Source organism: Thunnus albacares, chromosome 6 (assembly GCF_914725855.1).
Source record: "Thunnus albacares chromosome 6, fThuAlb1.1, whole genome shotgun sequence".
NCBI classification, from domain to species: domain Eukaryota; kingdom Metazoa; phylum Chordata; class Actinopteri; order Scombriformes; family Scombridae; genus Thunnus; species Thunnus albacares.
In genome coordinates this window covers 28,025,406-28,040,712 of record NC_058111.1, presented here as the reverse complement: position 1 = coordinate 28,040,712, position 15,307 = coordinate 28,025,406, and the positions used below count along the sequence as shown (strand labels likewise).

The 15,307-nt window shown below is 42.5% G+C and overlaps 1 protein-coding gene and 1 long non-coding RNA gene across 2 annotated transcripts; one reads left to right on the top strand and one right to left on the bottom strand.

Annotated features, from left to right (window-relative positions):
• Positions 1-164: 164 nt before the first annotated feature.
• LOC122984345 lies at positions 165-2,468 on the top strand. The gene is made up of 5 exons (XR_006403862.1): positions 165-218; positions 620-662; positions 1,053-1,210; positions 1,571-1,686; positions 2,297-2,468. It is a non-coding gene; the product is annotated as an uncharacterized LOC122984345 (long non-coding RNA).
• LOC122984341 (TRPM8 channel-associated factor homolog) lies at positions 1,053-14,754 on the bottom strand. Its single transcript, XM_044354726.1, has 12 exons — positions 14,682-14,754; positions 13,667-14,459; positions 5,919-6,135; positions 4,914-5,211; positions 4,267-4,568; positions 3,797-3,971; positions 3,505-3,599; positions 2,925-3,135; positions 2,375-2,611; positions 1,877-2,100; positions 1,553-1,666; positions 1,053-1,306 (listed from the first exon to the last, which is right to left on the bottom strand). Exons 2-12 carry the CDS (start codon positions 14,314-14,316, stop codon positions 1,064-1,066), a joined length of 2,766 nt encoding a protein of 921 aa, XP_044210661.1. The 5' UTR covers positions 14,317-14,459; positions 14,682-14,754; the 3' UTR covers positions 1,053-1,063.
• Between the last annotated feature and the right edge of the window lie 553 nt (positions 14,755-15,307).

The window sequence follows — 15,307 nt, the reverse complement described above, 5'->3', positions numbered from 1 at the left end:
TGGTGTCTGACCTTCCCATGTTATCATTTTATTTGGTTTTCTTTTGGTCACCTACTCTACAGAAAAGAGTTTATTTTACTCCTCAATCTCACATTTGGGCTCAATGTGGAAACATCAGAAGAAACCACAGATTGGGGCCCCAGTGTGCTCCAGATCGTCTGAGACATTTGGTCTAGCCAAATATTCATACACTAATTTCCTTTGTAGGTCCAGTCTGGGTACGTAACATGAGTAAAAATTTAAATGACATTATTTTTATTATGTTAACATCACTAAACAATCATCCAGACACCACTGGACTTTTTTCTTTTTTTTTTGGCTCTCTACCAGATTCTCTCTCTGAAGTTGCAGAGTTCACCCAGCTATTCTCCAACAGCTGTAGGCTATAAAGGATTAGAAGACTTGTTTTTCATATTAATTAGTGTGAAATAAAATACTATCCGTACATGTAGTACCCTTTTTGAAGTGGTTTATTTTACGCTTCTCATTCAAGAACAAATTGATGAATAACAAGTAGTAGAGGAGTAAAGTAAATGTTTATTAGTGTATTTTGAATTGACAGTAAAGGCAAATATCAAAATAGTTACATTAAAGACATTTATGTTCCCATCTTCAAAAGGTGTTGGGCTGGAGCAATGAATGAAGAGGATGCTTCATTACTGGTATCAGTATTAATGCTGCATTAACAAATAAAACTGTCAGTTTTTCACACTGATATTCAAAGTGAAGTGTAGTCTGATAAAAAATTGTTTGATTCTGTAGATTTGGTCTTACATGCACATTCTGTTTGCAAATTGAGTACAGCGGTGTCATGTTGAATAATTGATCTAAGATGATCATAATCATTGGTAGAGTGATGAATTATTTTCAAATGGAGCTACTGAGTTTAAAGGCTGTAGATATATAACTGGTCAAGTAGTGTTTCTTGTATTGCATTAAACATGCGATATTTGATAAGAGACAACAACAACAACAAAAAGAAAACAATGTTAATCAACTGAATACATTTAATACACTAAATCATTAAACCCTCTCTGTACTTGAATCTGCAGCAGTCTACAGTTCAGCCATACTGGATCATGGGGTGGTCACTCCAGGGAGGCAGGTTGGAGAGTTTCTCCTCAGTGGCTGTTTCTATGGGCCAGCCCCAGGCCTTAAAGAATCCAGACAGGTTCATCTCCACAGTCTGGGAGAAAGTCTCAGCATACAGGTTCATCTTTCCTTTGTTGTCTTTGGGAAAGTGGCTCATCTTGTGGTAGGCAGCAAACACCTTCTTAAAGGCATCCCAGCCAAACTTTTCCTGGAGCTACATGGAAGGAGAAAGAAGTAGAGGGGGGTGAAACAGAAGTATTGCTGTCTCTCCATTTTCATCCATCAACATTTTTGTTGTCTGGTGTGTAATGACCTTTGTTAAACCCTCACAGGGTCCGATGGGACTAGAGTCTTATTTGCATTCATGTTTGCCGGTGTGTGATCCTGTTTAAAAAGTGACTCCAGTATGATCCAAACATAGTTTCTCTGCAGAATGTGATATACAGTAATTCCCTCTCACCTGCATATATGTCTCCAGGGCGACCCACATGTGCCAGCTGCTGAGTTTCTTGCCCCCCTTAGCATACTCCTCTGCTCGACGGTTTCGTTTTTCTGAAGTCATAGCTGGATGAGCCTGCATTGAACGAGACAAAAGTAAGGGATTGTGAAAGAATATAATCCCAGTGAAAAGCTAAATATTTTTCTCAACATATGATAAAAAGGAGGAATTGTCTTTTGTGGTGTCTACTGATAGAAAAATGTGTCATAATACATGTTAAGAACTGTTTTTTTCTAGCTATTGGTCTCATTTGTTTTGTCAAAAAAAAAAAAGGATTTACTCCACCTTTGCCCTGTTGATCCCCAGCACCTGTTCATGCACATACACTGACCAGAGGTTGCATGTACACTCTGTGGTGTGAGATGGGAACTCCCAGCAGCCTCTCTGTTGGTTGTGTCCAAGCTCATGGATGGGGCCCCACATGCCTTTAGTCCTTGCGTGGTCAATGCTGACCACATGAGCTGCTGTGGGTGTTTGTGCCATGATGGGATAACCTGCATGCATCCAACCTGGATGGAGAAAAATTCAGTCTTACTTATAAGCGCAGGTGACATGTGTGATGTAGTGGTGTGATAAACCCAATGATATATAAGTGCAACCAATGAAAGAAAAGCAAAAAAAAAAGCTCGTGTTGTTGCAAAAGTTCTCATTCAATAAATTATTTTCACTTAGATATTCTTCAACATTTGTTTTTTACATTTTCAGTGTGAGTGGTGGTGAACTTCAACACCGGCCCTGCTGGGCAAACAAGAGGCAGTCATATACACAGAAAAACACATTTACCATGAGAAATCTGTACATCAGTTACAAATCTCTCTTTGCGGGGAAATTTGTGTGGGATAGCAGCCAGGTCAGCAACGCCTCTCATGATGGCATCCCAGTGTGCTGCCAACTTGTCGGGGTAATCCAGATCCCGAACAACATCTGATGGTACAGTAAGGATGATGTTCTCAAACTCCAGCTCTGCCCAGGGTGAGGGAGCTGCACGCAGCACCAACCAATCAGCCTTTGTTGTCACACCTGAGCAGAACAGAGGGATGGGTGAATTCAAAACTGAGTTTGAACTTGTATAATTTTAAACATTATAAATATGTGCCATTGTTTGCAGATTATAAACAAATAAAATGTAAAAGTTTCATAAATGTGAACTGCTTATGAATGTGGTCTAATGATTTCATTCAGCTGTTAATGTACTGCACCCAGCACACAGATGATGTATATTTGCTTGTACCTTCTGCAAAAGACACAGGTGCTGCTACACACCCTCTACTAACCCCATGGAGACACACAGATACACACATCTCTGAACCAGTGTTACTCAACACACACTCACCAGATTTATAATATGGTGCACGTACAGCTGTCTGCACTGTGACCTCTACCCCCTCCACCTGTGTGTTGGGTGGAGCCACCAGGTAGATGAGTCCCCCCCACAGGTTCCACACCTGCATCTTCTCTGTGGTAACAGGAAATCGTTCATGAACGCAGGGCGCTCTCTTCAACTCTGCAGCATTGAGATAGTCTGTTTGACAGCCTATCTGGATCTGAAGAAGAGATGGAATATGTGTTACTGCTTTGTAAACCTGTATCAAAAGTGCTGTATAGTTTGTTCTATAGTTGAAGCTGGCAAGATGGATAGATAGAGTAATAATCGGATGGTGTGACAGATAAATGCATAATTAAAAAGCAGTCATAATTATATTATTCAATCCATGACTGCGTTACAGTTATTGCTAGTTCTACTGCACATGAGGCAAACAGCTGCTTTATGATATATGTATTATTGAAAGATATGATTTGTTAGTTGGGGAATTTCTTTTGAATAAAAAAAACATAACCCATTTCCATCTTATATCTCTCACTCTCATGAGCTAAATAACCCTGATGATTTAATTTGATATGATGCACTGTACCTTCCATTCCTTGTTGACAATCTCTGCTGGTACAGTTATGGAGGTCCTCATGCCAGGAGAGAGGTAGAGACCAGTACTGATCCACTCCTCTCCTCCTGATACACACACACACACACACAAACAAATGCGGTGAGATCTATGTACTAAAGCAATGTAAAAGCTCACAGATTATTGCAACATATTGAGTTCTACAGACAAATTATGTCAGTTGAACAATTGCAGTTCTGCAAATGAAGTATTTGACTTAAAATAACATTGTGCATACAGTATGTCTACAACAATGTGGCCTGACCTGCTGTGTTAGCATTAATCGTGATCTTCTGGTTATTGACAACTGGCATCATGGGGTTATGCTTGATGAGGTAAGGCAGGAGATCATCAGGATCTGGGCAAACCTTATATACATCTGTCCCCATGCTGAGAAGCAGGTGGTCTTTGGGACTCTTCACAGGACGGCTGTCACATACCTTGAAAATGAATGATAAATGTTGAACTTTCAAAAGAGGTTGCTCACCTTGTCACAGTTTCTTCAGCTAAGAAAACAACAACAGATCTCATGCAGACATATTATTGCACTATTGGTAGTATTATAGGTGACAGCAATCAGCGGCCAATTCAGTGAACCACCCAACCGCCCACTGTCAACAGAATATTACACCACATAAGGCAGTGAATGCCTAAAACCTAACTGAAAAGTCAGAATAACTTGAAGGGGCTGTCCTTACACAAACTAATAACAATCATACACAACTGATGGCCCACCTGTGGCATGCCCGACTTCTTTAACATGTCAGTGAGGTTGGACACCATCTGTGTGTAGGAGGAGCAGTCATGAGCCTTCATGCGCAAGTATTTGGCACAGTCCTTGCCCAGTTTTTTAAGGCATTCCTCCTGATTCTCGGTAAGTTCCTCTCCCTGGGTTACATGACCAGCAAAGCTGCGTAGAAGGTGGCGGAAGTAGTAGGTGTCTTTGATGGCCTGGCTTGGCACAGGGGCCTTGTAGGAACCTTCACGGATCATATTCTCCAGCAGGCTCAAGCCCATTTTGTTCATGATCTTGTTTCCTGAGAGACAGTGCAAGAAATCTGACTTGATCAGTGTGTTGCACTGTTAACCATTGATAGGGTTTTACTGTTGTGGATTTAAAAACAATATTTTTAGACTGATGCCCAATATCTTTTGTGTCTATGACCACAAATTGAATTTTCACCTGTTGCTTTGGGAATCAATATGAGGGTGTTGTACATTAAGTAATTTGGGGTTGTGTCTGATGAGTGTCATAGCTTAGTACAATATTAGCACATGCACGTAGAAGGTGGTACCTGGAATATGCTCAGGATGCATCACGTTATATTATCTAGATTGAACTGAATAGTAAAGAGGGAAAGTCCAGTTGCACATTAATGTACCTGAGAATTCTGTCATTGGGTTTTGTCCTTTGTGTGTCTGAGCCCAATACCAAGCATGTCCACCAATCAGGAGGCCTCCACCCTCCACCACAAAGTCTTGAATTTCCTCCACATAGTTGTTGCAGTATGCTGTACACACAAATACACTCAGGTCTTTCCTTAAGTTTGTCTTCTCGCAATTAAACTCTGACTTGCTGAAGAGGTTGAAGGCTTGGTTGAGACCTGGAACCACACCAACAACCCCATTCCGGCCTTGATCCAACCAATGAAGGGCATTGTTCCAAAATGGAGCCAGCGTCTGTGAAGAAGGTAGTTTATTCGAGAAAAACAGTAGTTTGTTAATCATAGAAAAAATATTTGGCAGATTAAGCATGTCTCATTATTTAACACACTTCAAATAGCCAATTACTGGTGGTCATAAATAATGCAAATGAGCAAGAAAGTTTTATGGCCATTTTGACTCAAGATTTTTGCATCAATGTAATGGAATAACTTGATTTGTTTTTAGTAGTGCTTAATTCACTGGAATAGCAAAAAATAGACATTCCCATTTGGTTGTTTTATCTAAATTATTTTTCTTGATTGAATTGTCAGAGAACGTACTATGATAAATCATAATACAAATGGGTGACAAATAAAAATAAAAACCAACATAAAGTGTCTTGATGTTGGTCCACCATGAGTCGCCAGAACAGATTCAATACAACTTGGCTTTGACTCTACAAGTCTCTTGAACTCTACTGGTGGTTGTGGAGAGCATTATTTAACACCTCTCCAACTATAGGTGTTCACAATTGGAGTGAGATCTAATGTGTGCTAAAGCGGTACCATATGATTCACATCACTTTAATACTAATCAAATCATTCAGTGACCCCCCACCCCTTGCCCCCATGAAAGCATCTGCATTCATTATGTTTCTTAGCTAACCTTTTCAGGTTTAGAAAGGAAATTCTCACCGACTGTTCAATGCAACCTCCAATGACATTTACTAATTCACACCCCACCTCTCTTCTCAGAAGTCCTTCATGAGTGGTCACAACAACCCGTCCCTTCCCATAGTAGGCTCCTGCCAGGAATGCTCGCCCATCCTCGGTGGTACCGATGGGGAACGCTAGACGCCCATGGACAAGAACCTCAGAAGCTACTACCCCATTCAGATGGTCAAACTCGGGTATCTCCTGGAGTAAAAACTCCAAGTCATCCTTAAAATCCTTACCGATTCTGTATTTGAAAAAGGGAAAGAGAAGGGAGAAGAAGACACAGAGGGAGATGGAGAGGTGGAGTAGAAAAGGAATTTCCACTTTAAGGGCTGTACTCATTGTTTTTAGCCATATGTAGTAGCTCATAGACAACAGACAGAATGGGACAAAATTTGGTTCAGACATTCATGATTATCAGACTATAAATCTTAATGACACTGATAATTACCTGTGTCAAAAAGGCCCTCTTAAGCAGCAACACTCTCACCTTAATGTGTCTCCCACCCCCAGCCCCCCACGTGAACTCTACCTCACGAGACACAGACTTTGGGCTAATCAGAACTGAGCTAGGTTGACCTGCAGTTTTTCCTCAAGAAGGTAGTCTGAAGTCTGCCATGCATCAGATGCTTTCCGGGTTAAGGACTTTGCTCTGTACTAACTGTCATCTGGTGTCAAGTGTGTCTAGCGAAAGTGAGTCAAGTGTTGAGAATGTTTGTTATAGTTGCTGTTCATTAGTGAATTGTATCTGTGTTTAGCCAATCTAAAGGGGCTCATGTTCATGTATTCTGCCGACTGTGTAGCCTCATATTAGTAGCTACTGTTACTAAATGTTAATAGGTATCATGCCTTAGGCATACTGTTAGGACTTTATGTTTGGGTTGTATTGGTGTACTATATTACTGACAGAATAGCGGACTGAACGGCTACTTATAGGTCTGCTCGTTAATTAACAGGGCATACACAACACGTGTAGCTTAGCAGCTCGTTCAGCCTCTGGTACTGATGCCATGCATCTCTACAACTGGCTTATGGAGGGCAGTGTTGCACTGCTGAAGGACATAAATCCACTGTTAGAGGGAATATGCTGTTTCAGCCTCAGATATGCCTGTTTAATACATAGCCACATTATTTATCAGCTGTTTGTCAGTCGTCATGTCTCGTACAGTGGAAATTTACACATTTGAGAGAGGAAAGTAATGTAGTTTACAATTCTACATATGGCCTTTATATTTTCATATGGATATCTGACATGTTTATTCTGAATTATCATGTTCATTTACACAGAACCACTGAGTCATCAGACTGTTGTACAAGGATTGTGGTTGTGATGGTGACAATAAATCCATAAATCTTCAAGACATCTGCGTGATTCTGATCAATCACCTGCAGTGGGTTCTGCTTGAACAAATCCGACACATAGTCATGGAAACTAGATCTTCCTCACAATTGGTCCTTCGAGCCAGATACCTGGAGCCTGCTACAGTTTTGAGATGTCTACCTCAGCAGATAAGGAGCCTGGTACACATGTCAGGAGGCAGACATCCCTCCCCGGATACCTTAAGGATTACATATTATCTGATACACCAAGTCAGCCAGCACCACCACACATCACACCACCTGCTTCATCTCATCCACATCAAGAGGAAGAGATGGAAGGAAGTTCACGCTTTGCATCCCCAGTTAGTCAGGAGTGCTGCAGCCGCTCGCTGTGGGCACCAATGGATAAATAGGGATCTCCTAGCAAAAAACTGGAGGGATGAGTGTCAGAGGCTTAGACAGAAACAGGAGAGTCTTTTTAGCATTGGTGCACCAACTTAGACTACAGAATGAAGAGCTCAGAGCTCAAAGTGGGCACAGTGATCACAAGCTGGAGCAGTGCCAGCAACATAAAATGGCTGAGTCACATTCACCACATGGTGGGGTCCAGCCCCTGAGAGGTGCCATGTGTAGAGGGTGGAAAAATAGCCTGTATTAGAAGTAATAAAAAAAACTGACACTGTTGTGGAAAAATCTTCAAATGGGCCAATAAATCTTCAGGTCACCCACAACTTAGTATTAAACTCAGAACTCATAAGAGAAAGACTCAAAACATACACTGGAAGCTGGTAGAGTTCAATGTGAATAGGTTTACTGTGCATAAAGAGCAATACAAAGCAAACTGAGGCCTTTATCCCGGGATAAAAACCTAATGCAAAATCATAAAACATCATATTTTATACCCTTCTTAACACCTTCTATTGTGGAGCTTATTTTCTAGACTCCACCTCATTTTTTAATTATGTTCAACCATTTGGTCATTATTGCTGAGTTCATGAGTGACCTTGACACTTTGGTGATGATACAAGTGTGACTTACCTTAGAAATTACTGCCTCAGCATCTTTCACCTTTTTCTCACACTAAAAATAGGCCTGCCAGCCTTTAATCATCTCACACAGAAAACCAAATTGCTACACCACAGATTAGCCTTCTTGCTAACTCCCTGGGAACTGTCTCTTATTGGCATAATGTCATCTTTGCACACTCACTGGCACATTCGTTTGATCATGGGAAGGAAGTTTCTACCACAACACCACCTCTTATTTTAAAAAACAAAACAAAACATATAAATAGCAACCTACTTTATACATTCATCTCTCAGATAATACATTTGGTTTAAATGTTGTTGTTGTTACATCTTGTGACAGTAGGTGTCACTGTAATACCAGGTCTTGAAAGAAACATCCCACTCAAGCCTGTGTTGGTCATGTTAGGGACAGAGTAAAATGGCACTTGAGTTGGTCACACACCGATAAACTTGTGTCTGTTCCTTACTGCTCCACAGCCATCCAGGATTGTGTCGCAACATAGCTACCGGCCCAAGTACCTCTATTCTTGAGGCTGGTAACGCATGCCTAGGCCCAAGTCATACATTCCCCCACGGGAGGTGGAGGCAACATTGCAAAGGGGGACACTTCACCCTATTGCGTCAGCCAGGCATTCTAGTCATGACCTGGGACACAGATCACATCTAGAGTCATACCATCACCTTTCAGTAAGAGATGACAACTGGGCCACACACACTCCTAATGTAAATGCAAGAAGGTATGACATATCTCCATATAGAGAGTCCTATAACAATTATTACTCTGAGTCAGCACTCACCATGCCCCATTCACGACCCAGTCATGGGTACAGAGATGAATACCACTACATTCTAGAGAACAGTCATCTAGGGGGGTACCACCATTACCCAGAGAGATCTGCCACCTTCAGTGAGCACCATTATTCTCCAGAATAGCTCAGACACCTGACTGAGAGCAGACAAGCTCCACATCATCTTGGCTATCCTGCTGGAGGTGATTATTCACCAGAGAGGCATGGATACCCACCTGAGCACCATCTCTCCAGACATGAAATCTTGAGTCCACCTGGTGGTCAGGAACGGACATACTGGGAACCTACTTCTACTATCCCAATTTCATCCACCCTAATCCAAGAGTTTGCCAGACTGAGGATTGCTCTGGACAATATCCTTCCTAAAGATGCCACAGAATGAATTAAATTCCAGATATTAGTGGATCATCCGAAGCTGGAAGAAGTTCTGCTCACAGCTAACTCTTACACCAATTCTCATTACCTCTTCACAGATACCATGGTGGCCTTGAACCAGCAATATGGGCAACCACACCAGCTGGCTCTCCAGCGCATTGCAGAGCTTATGGATGGCCCCAGCATCAATGGTGGTGACATCAAGTCATTCAAAATGTTTGCCTCCTTCACCGTCTCACCAGCAAGTTCCCCATAGCAGGTCTTTAACATCAAGAGAGCCTTCACCGCACCAAATCTCAGGCTAGGAGAGCACGCCTATCCGACCAAAGCCCTGTGACGGAAATTCAGGCACCTGAGGGATCTTCCCATTCAGCAGTTTGAGAGCATCCATCCTGTCTTACTCATAGACTCTGACCACCCCAACTTAATAACACCTGTAGAACCAGTGTGTATTGGGCCACCGGGGGTTCCAATGGCCATCAGAACTTCCCATGGATGGACACTTCTGGGTCCAACTCATGGACTTAAACATTATCTCATGGAGCAACACTGCCTCTTCACATCTTACAGGGCTCCACCAGCAGACCTTTATCAACAAATTGAAAGGTTATGGCAAATGGACATGCTAGACTGACAGAGCAAGAAGGCCAGCATGAGATCATGGCAGGATCAAGAAGCCATCAACTGCTTGGAGGACAAAACCCATCGGGTGAAAGTAGACAGTATCCACTCCTTTTCTCCATCTCCACAGGAAGCGGTGCTCACCCTGCTCAGAAGCACTGAGAGGAGGCTTTCCAAAGCCCCAGAGCAAGCCACGGCCTACATAGCGGAGATACAGAGAGTGGAACAAACTGGTTACATTTTCAAACTGGAGCCTGGTGCAGAAGACACACCAACGAGTTGATACATCCCTCACCACATAGTGGAACACAATGGTAAGCACCATGTAGTCTTCAACTGCTCCTTTCAGTACCAGAGTGTTGACCTCAACAAACTTCTGTTTCCCAGACCAGCACTGGGGTTCACTCTGCTTGCAGTCCTCCTATGCTTTAGGGAACTTGCTGTTGCTGTGAGCAGTGACATACATAGGATGTTCCATCAAGTTAGGCTCCTCCCAGAAGATCAGCCACTCCTCCACTTTCTCTGGAGATATGTCAAATGTGAAAACCAGCCCATTGTATACCAATGGAACGTGCACCCCTTTGGCACGACCTGCAGCCCCTGCTATGCTACATATGCATTCTGAAAACACACCCTGGACTACACTCAGTCTGGTGATGCAGTAAGGGAGTCAGTCTTCAAGTGCAACAAACCCAACATCCCAAAGATGGCTGACTTGCCTCCAGCACATTTACACCTGCATAAGCCAGCCTTCTTCTTGACAGGCATGGACTGTTTTGGGCCCTATCCTGTCAAGATAGGACGAAAAAGTAAGAAATGATAGGGAATATTATTCTAATGCATGACTACTTGGGCCATGCATACTGACATCCTGTCCAGTCTTGACACAGACTCCTGTATCATGGCTTTGAGGTGGTTTATAGCTCAGAGAGGCAAGCCATTTGACCTGTTATCCGATCAGGGCACCAATTTTAAAGGAGGTTTGCCTGAATTGCAAGAGGCATTTTTAGCCCTCAAACCAGACCTTCAAGCCCAGCTCGCTCCCCAGTGGATCCCTTGGAGATTCAATCCTCCTAATGCTCCCCACTTTGGTGGCTGTTGGGAGTGAGAGATTCATTCAGTAAAACAAGCCCTGCAGGTAACCCTTGGAACACAGCTGGTGACAGAGGAGGTGCTGAGGACACTCCTCATTGAGGTTGAAGGGATTCTCAACTCCAAACCCTTAGGCTACATGTCATCAGACATTGCTGACGCCGATCCAATTACCCCTAACTCCCTGCTAATTGGACAGCCAGATGCATCACTCCCACCAATGGTGTATCCTGAATCTTCTGGGTAGAGAACACTGGCGCCATAGCCAGCTCCTTGCTGACCATTTCTGGAAGAATTTCATCAAGTTCTACCTTCCCAGCCTTCAGGCCCACCAAAAATGGCATACAGAGAAGCCAGACCTACACATTGGTAAGGCTGTCATGATCATGGACCCTCAGTTCCCTCGCTCTTGGCCGATAGGAATAGTCACCAACCTTTCCCCCGGACTTGACAACAAAGTAAGGTCTACCAAAGTCAAGATGTGTCACCATATTTACACACATCCACTGGCTAGACTTATTCAGCTCCCTTCCTCGCCTGACTAATTGATGGAGCGCTAATCTTGGAATGGCCCTGGACTGCCATCCATGATGAAACCTGTGACTTACCACCTGAGAAACCAAAGGACCTTTTATGGGATTGATTCAGATTTCCCCCAGAAATCTGGTGGTGGCTGTCAAAAAGGCCCTCTTTTAGCAGCGACACTCTCACCATAATGTGTCTCCCACCCCCCAACCCCCCATCTGAACTCAGCCTCACGTGACACTAACTTTGGGATAATCAGAACTGAGCTTGGTTGACCTGCAGTTTTTCCTCAAGAAGGTAGTCTGAAGTCTGCCATGCATCAGATGTTTTTCTGGACTGAGGACTTTGCTTTGTACTAAATGTCATCTGGTGTCAAGTGTGTCTAGCGAAAGTGAGTCAAGTGTTGAGAATGTTTGTTATAGTTGCTGTTCATCAGTGAATTGTATCTGTGTTTAGCCAATCTAAAGGGGCTCATGTTCATGTGTTCTGCCGACTGTGTAGCCTCATATTAGTGGCTACTGTTACTCACAGTTACTAAATGTTAATAGGTATCATGCCTTAGGCATACTATTAGGACTTTATGTTTGGGTTGTGTTGGTGTACTATATTACTGATAGAATAGTGGACTGAAGGGCCACTCCTAGGTCCGCTCATTAATTAACAGGGTGTGCATTACACATGTAGTTTAGCAGCTTGTTTGGCCCCGGTATTGACACCATGCATGTCTACAACTGGCCATTAGAGGGCAGTGTTGCATTGCTGATGGACATAAATCCACTGTTAGAGGGAATATGCTGTTTCAGCCTCACTTATGCCTGTTTAATATATAGCCACATTATTTATCAGCTTTTTGCCATTCATCATGTCTTGTAAAGTGGACATTTATACATTTGTAATGTAGTCTACAATTTCTACATTTGCTTGTTATATTTTCATACGGATATCTGACACGTTTATTCAGATTTATTATGTTCATTTACACAGAACCACTGAGTCATCAGACTGTTGTACAAGGATTGTGGTTGTGATGGTGTCAATAAATCCGTAAAACTTCAAGATATCTGCATGATTCTGATCGATAACTTGCAGTGGGTTCTGCTTAAACAAATCCAGCATATTGTCATAGCAGGGAAACTAGATCTTCCTCATACCCTGACCTTTCATCTAGTGCCATTATGAAGTTGAGGTTGTGAGGTAAATATTTTAACAACTATTGGATGGATTGTCATGAAATTTGGTACAGACATTTATGTCCCCATCAGGATGATTTTAATAAGTTTGACGATCCCCTGATTTTTCCTTTAGTGCACTCCTAAGGTCAGAAGCCTCAGCTGTACTTTGTGTTAAGTGCTAATTAAGAATGTCAGTATGATAACATGCTAAACTAAGATGGTGGCCATTATACCTGCTGAATATCATCAGAACATTAATAGTGTCATTGTGAGCATGTTATGTTGACGTTAGCATTTATCCCAAAGCACCACTGTGTCTATGCATAGCCTCACACAGCTGCTAGCGTGGCTGTTATCTTACAGTATATTATAGTTTCTGAGAACTTACTCAGAATGGTTTTGTTTTTCCATGAAAAAGTTTAATCTCAGAAAATAAACCTTAATTAGATAATTTGGACCTGTGTTGAGTGAGAATAAACTTAAACCAGATGCCATTTACCAAGATATGTTATTAATAATGAAACATAGTCTTCAAAATTAGATGTAAATCAACACCATAATACCAATATAATATAATAAGCAATTATGACAGTACCAGTCAAAAGTTTGGACCCACTCAATGGGAGCGTGTGTCCAAACTTTTGACTGGTACTGTATATAGTATATAAATATGTTTAATATAGAAAATGTTTATATGAAAATTACCATTACAAATACAAGGAGGCTAAATGTGTGGATAAGTTTTAAGACTAATGTGATTGTGACTAACTGTGATTTTACAACTCTGAACCTTTTTAAATGTAAAACATGTAGAAAAAGAAGTATACACTTACCCTAAAGCCATGCAAGAGGATGGGATCTGAGGGCAGACAGGCAGGCACTCTATGTCACCCAGATGCTCAGAGAAGTAGATCCCTGCCACACCAGACAACTCATTCCCTACAAACTGAAGCAGCTTGTTCTTCTTAGGATGATCTGCAGCCCAGCTCCATGCCTGTCCAGCTATCAGCACTCCTCCTCCAGCTTTCAGAAACGCCACCAGCTGCTTTGCGTCTGCACCCACGCTGTAGGCATCTGTCACATACATGCCAACCTTTAGATTGTCACTAAAGGCCTCCACAACTTTGGCTTGGAAGCTGGATCTGCTGAGATTATCAGCAACTCCCTTGACGTTCTTTTGGACCCCCACAGACAGGTTTTCAGATCCATCTCCTCGCAGCCAGGTCAGAGCGTTCTCTACCAGAGCAGGAAAGGTTGTCAGGTAACCCTCATGACCCAAGACCACAATCCTTCCACTGCCGTACAGAGAGGCAGCCATCAGGATCTGGCCTTGGCTGTTCATTACTAAAGGAAAGGCATCGTCTCCAATCAGAACCAGATTGCTAGGAATACAGGGACCACAGAGGTCCAGCTCTTTCAAGCCTCTCATCAGGGAGATGTAGGCCTCTTCACGCTGCTGGTGTTGGGAGGGCTGGGTGGTCATGATGAGAATTATCGATGCTCTGAAGATCGGATGAAGAGGAGGGTGGATGGCAAAAGAAAGCTGTGCTGAGTGAGATGTAAATTGCGTTAGCACATAAGATTAACCAGTTGAGCGTAGATGGAGGTGTGTTTTGTCAGGCTGTGCTGTGGGATAGAAAGAGAGTTGACAGAGTTTAAAAAATAGTATTTAAAGTACATCAGATGGCCTGTATGTTACAAGTCTGTAACACTGACATTAGAACAATAAAATGTTAACTTACAACTCCTTTAGAGACAAAAAGTAAATGCAGTAACATGTATGGATGACCAGAAGCATGCTGGTTTTCATCTTAAAGAAACACTGAAAGCTAGAAGTTACTTTTTTACCTGAAAGTTAGCTTGACTTTCTGTTTGTATTATTACACTGCGACACAACAGTTTTCCAAACGAGGCAATCCACCTAGAACACCATCTGGACAGTGAGGATATGAGATGAGAGCAAGGGAGAGGAGGGACTTCAGTCAGTATGACCCAATGACAATGATTGGGAGAAAGATCACTTGCCAGTAGACCATGATACCTGTTTGTCAGCATTCTGTGTTGGTGTTTATAGCTCATGGATTGAGACAGAGAAACCCCCTGGCTGTGACTGTAAAAGAAACCTGTTCGTCCAGTCAGCATCCAGGCAGTATTTTATCTGCCTAAAAACAGAACAGTAAGGCTGGCTCAAAATATACATTTATTTCTTTTCCATTACATGTGCCGCACTTGCATCAAGTCAGATATCAAACAGCCCACGACTCCTCCCCTGTGTGAATGTCCTTGTCTCTCTCTCTCCATTGCGTGTGTGGTTTCCATGTCTCTGCTTTCTGTGTGTGTAGTCTGTCCTCTTTCCAGGTCTCCATACTGATGGAGATCGCGTGGCTCATGTCCTCTCTGTTCTTGTTGGCTCCTGGAAGTTGCTTGACATCCTCCTGATCAGATATATGTTATCAATCCATCTATAATTTTGT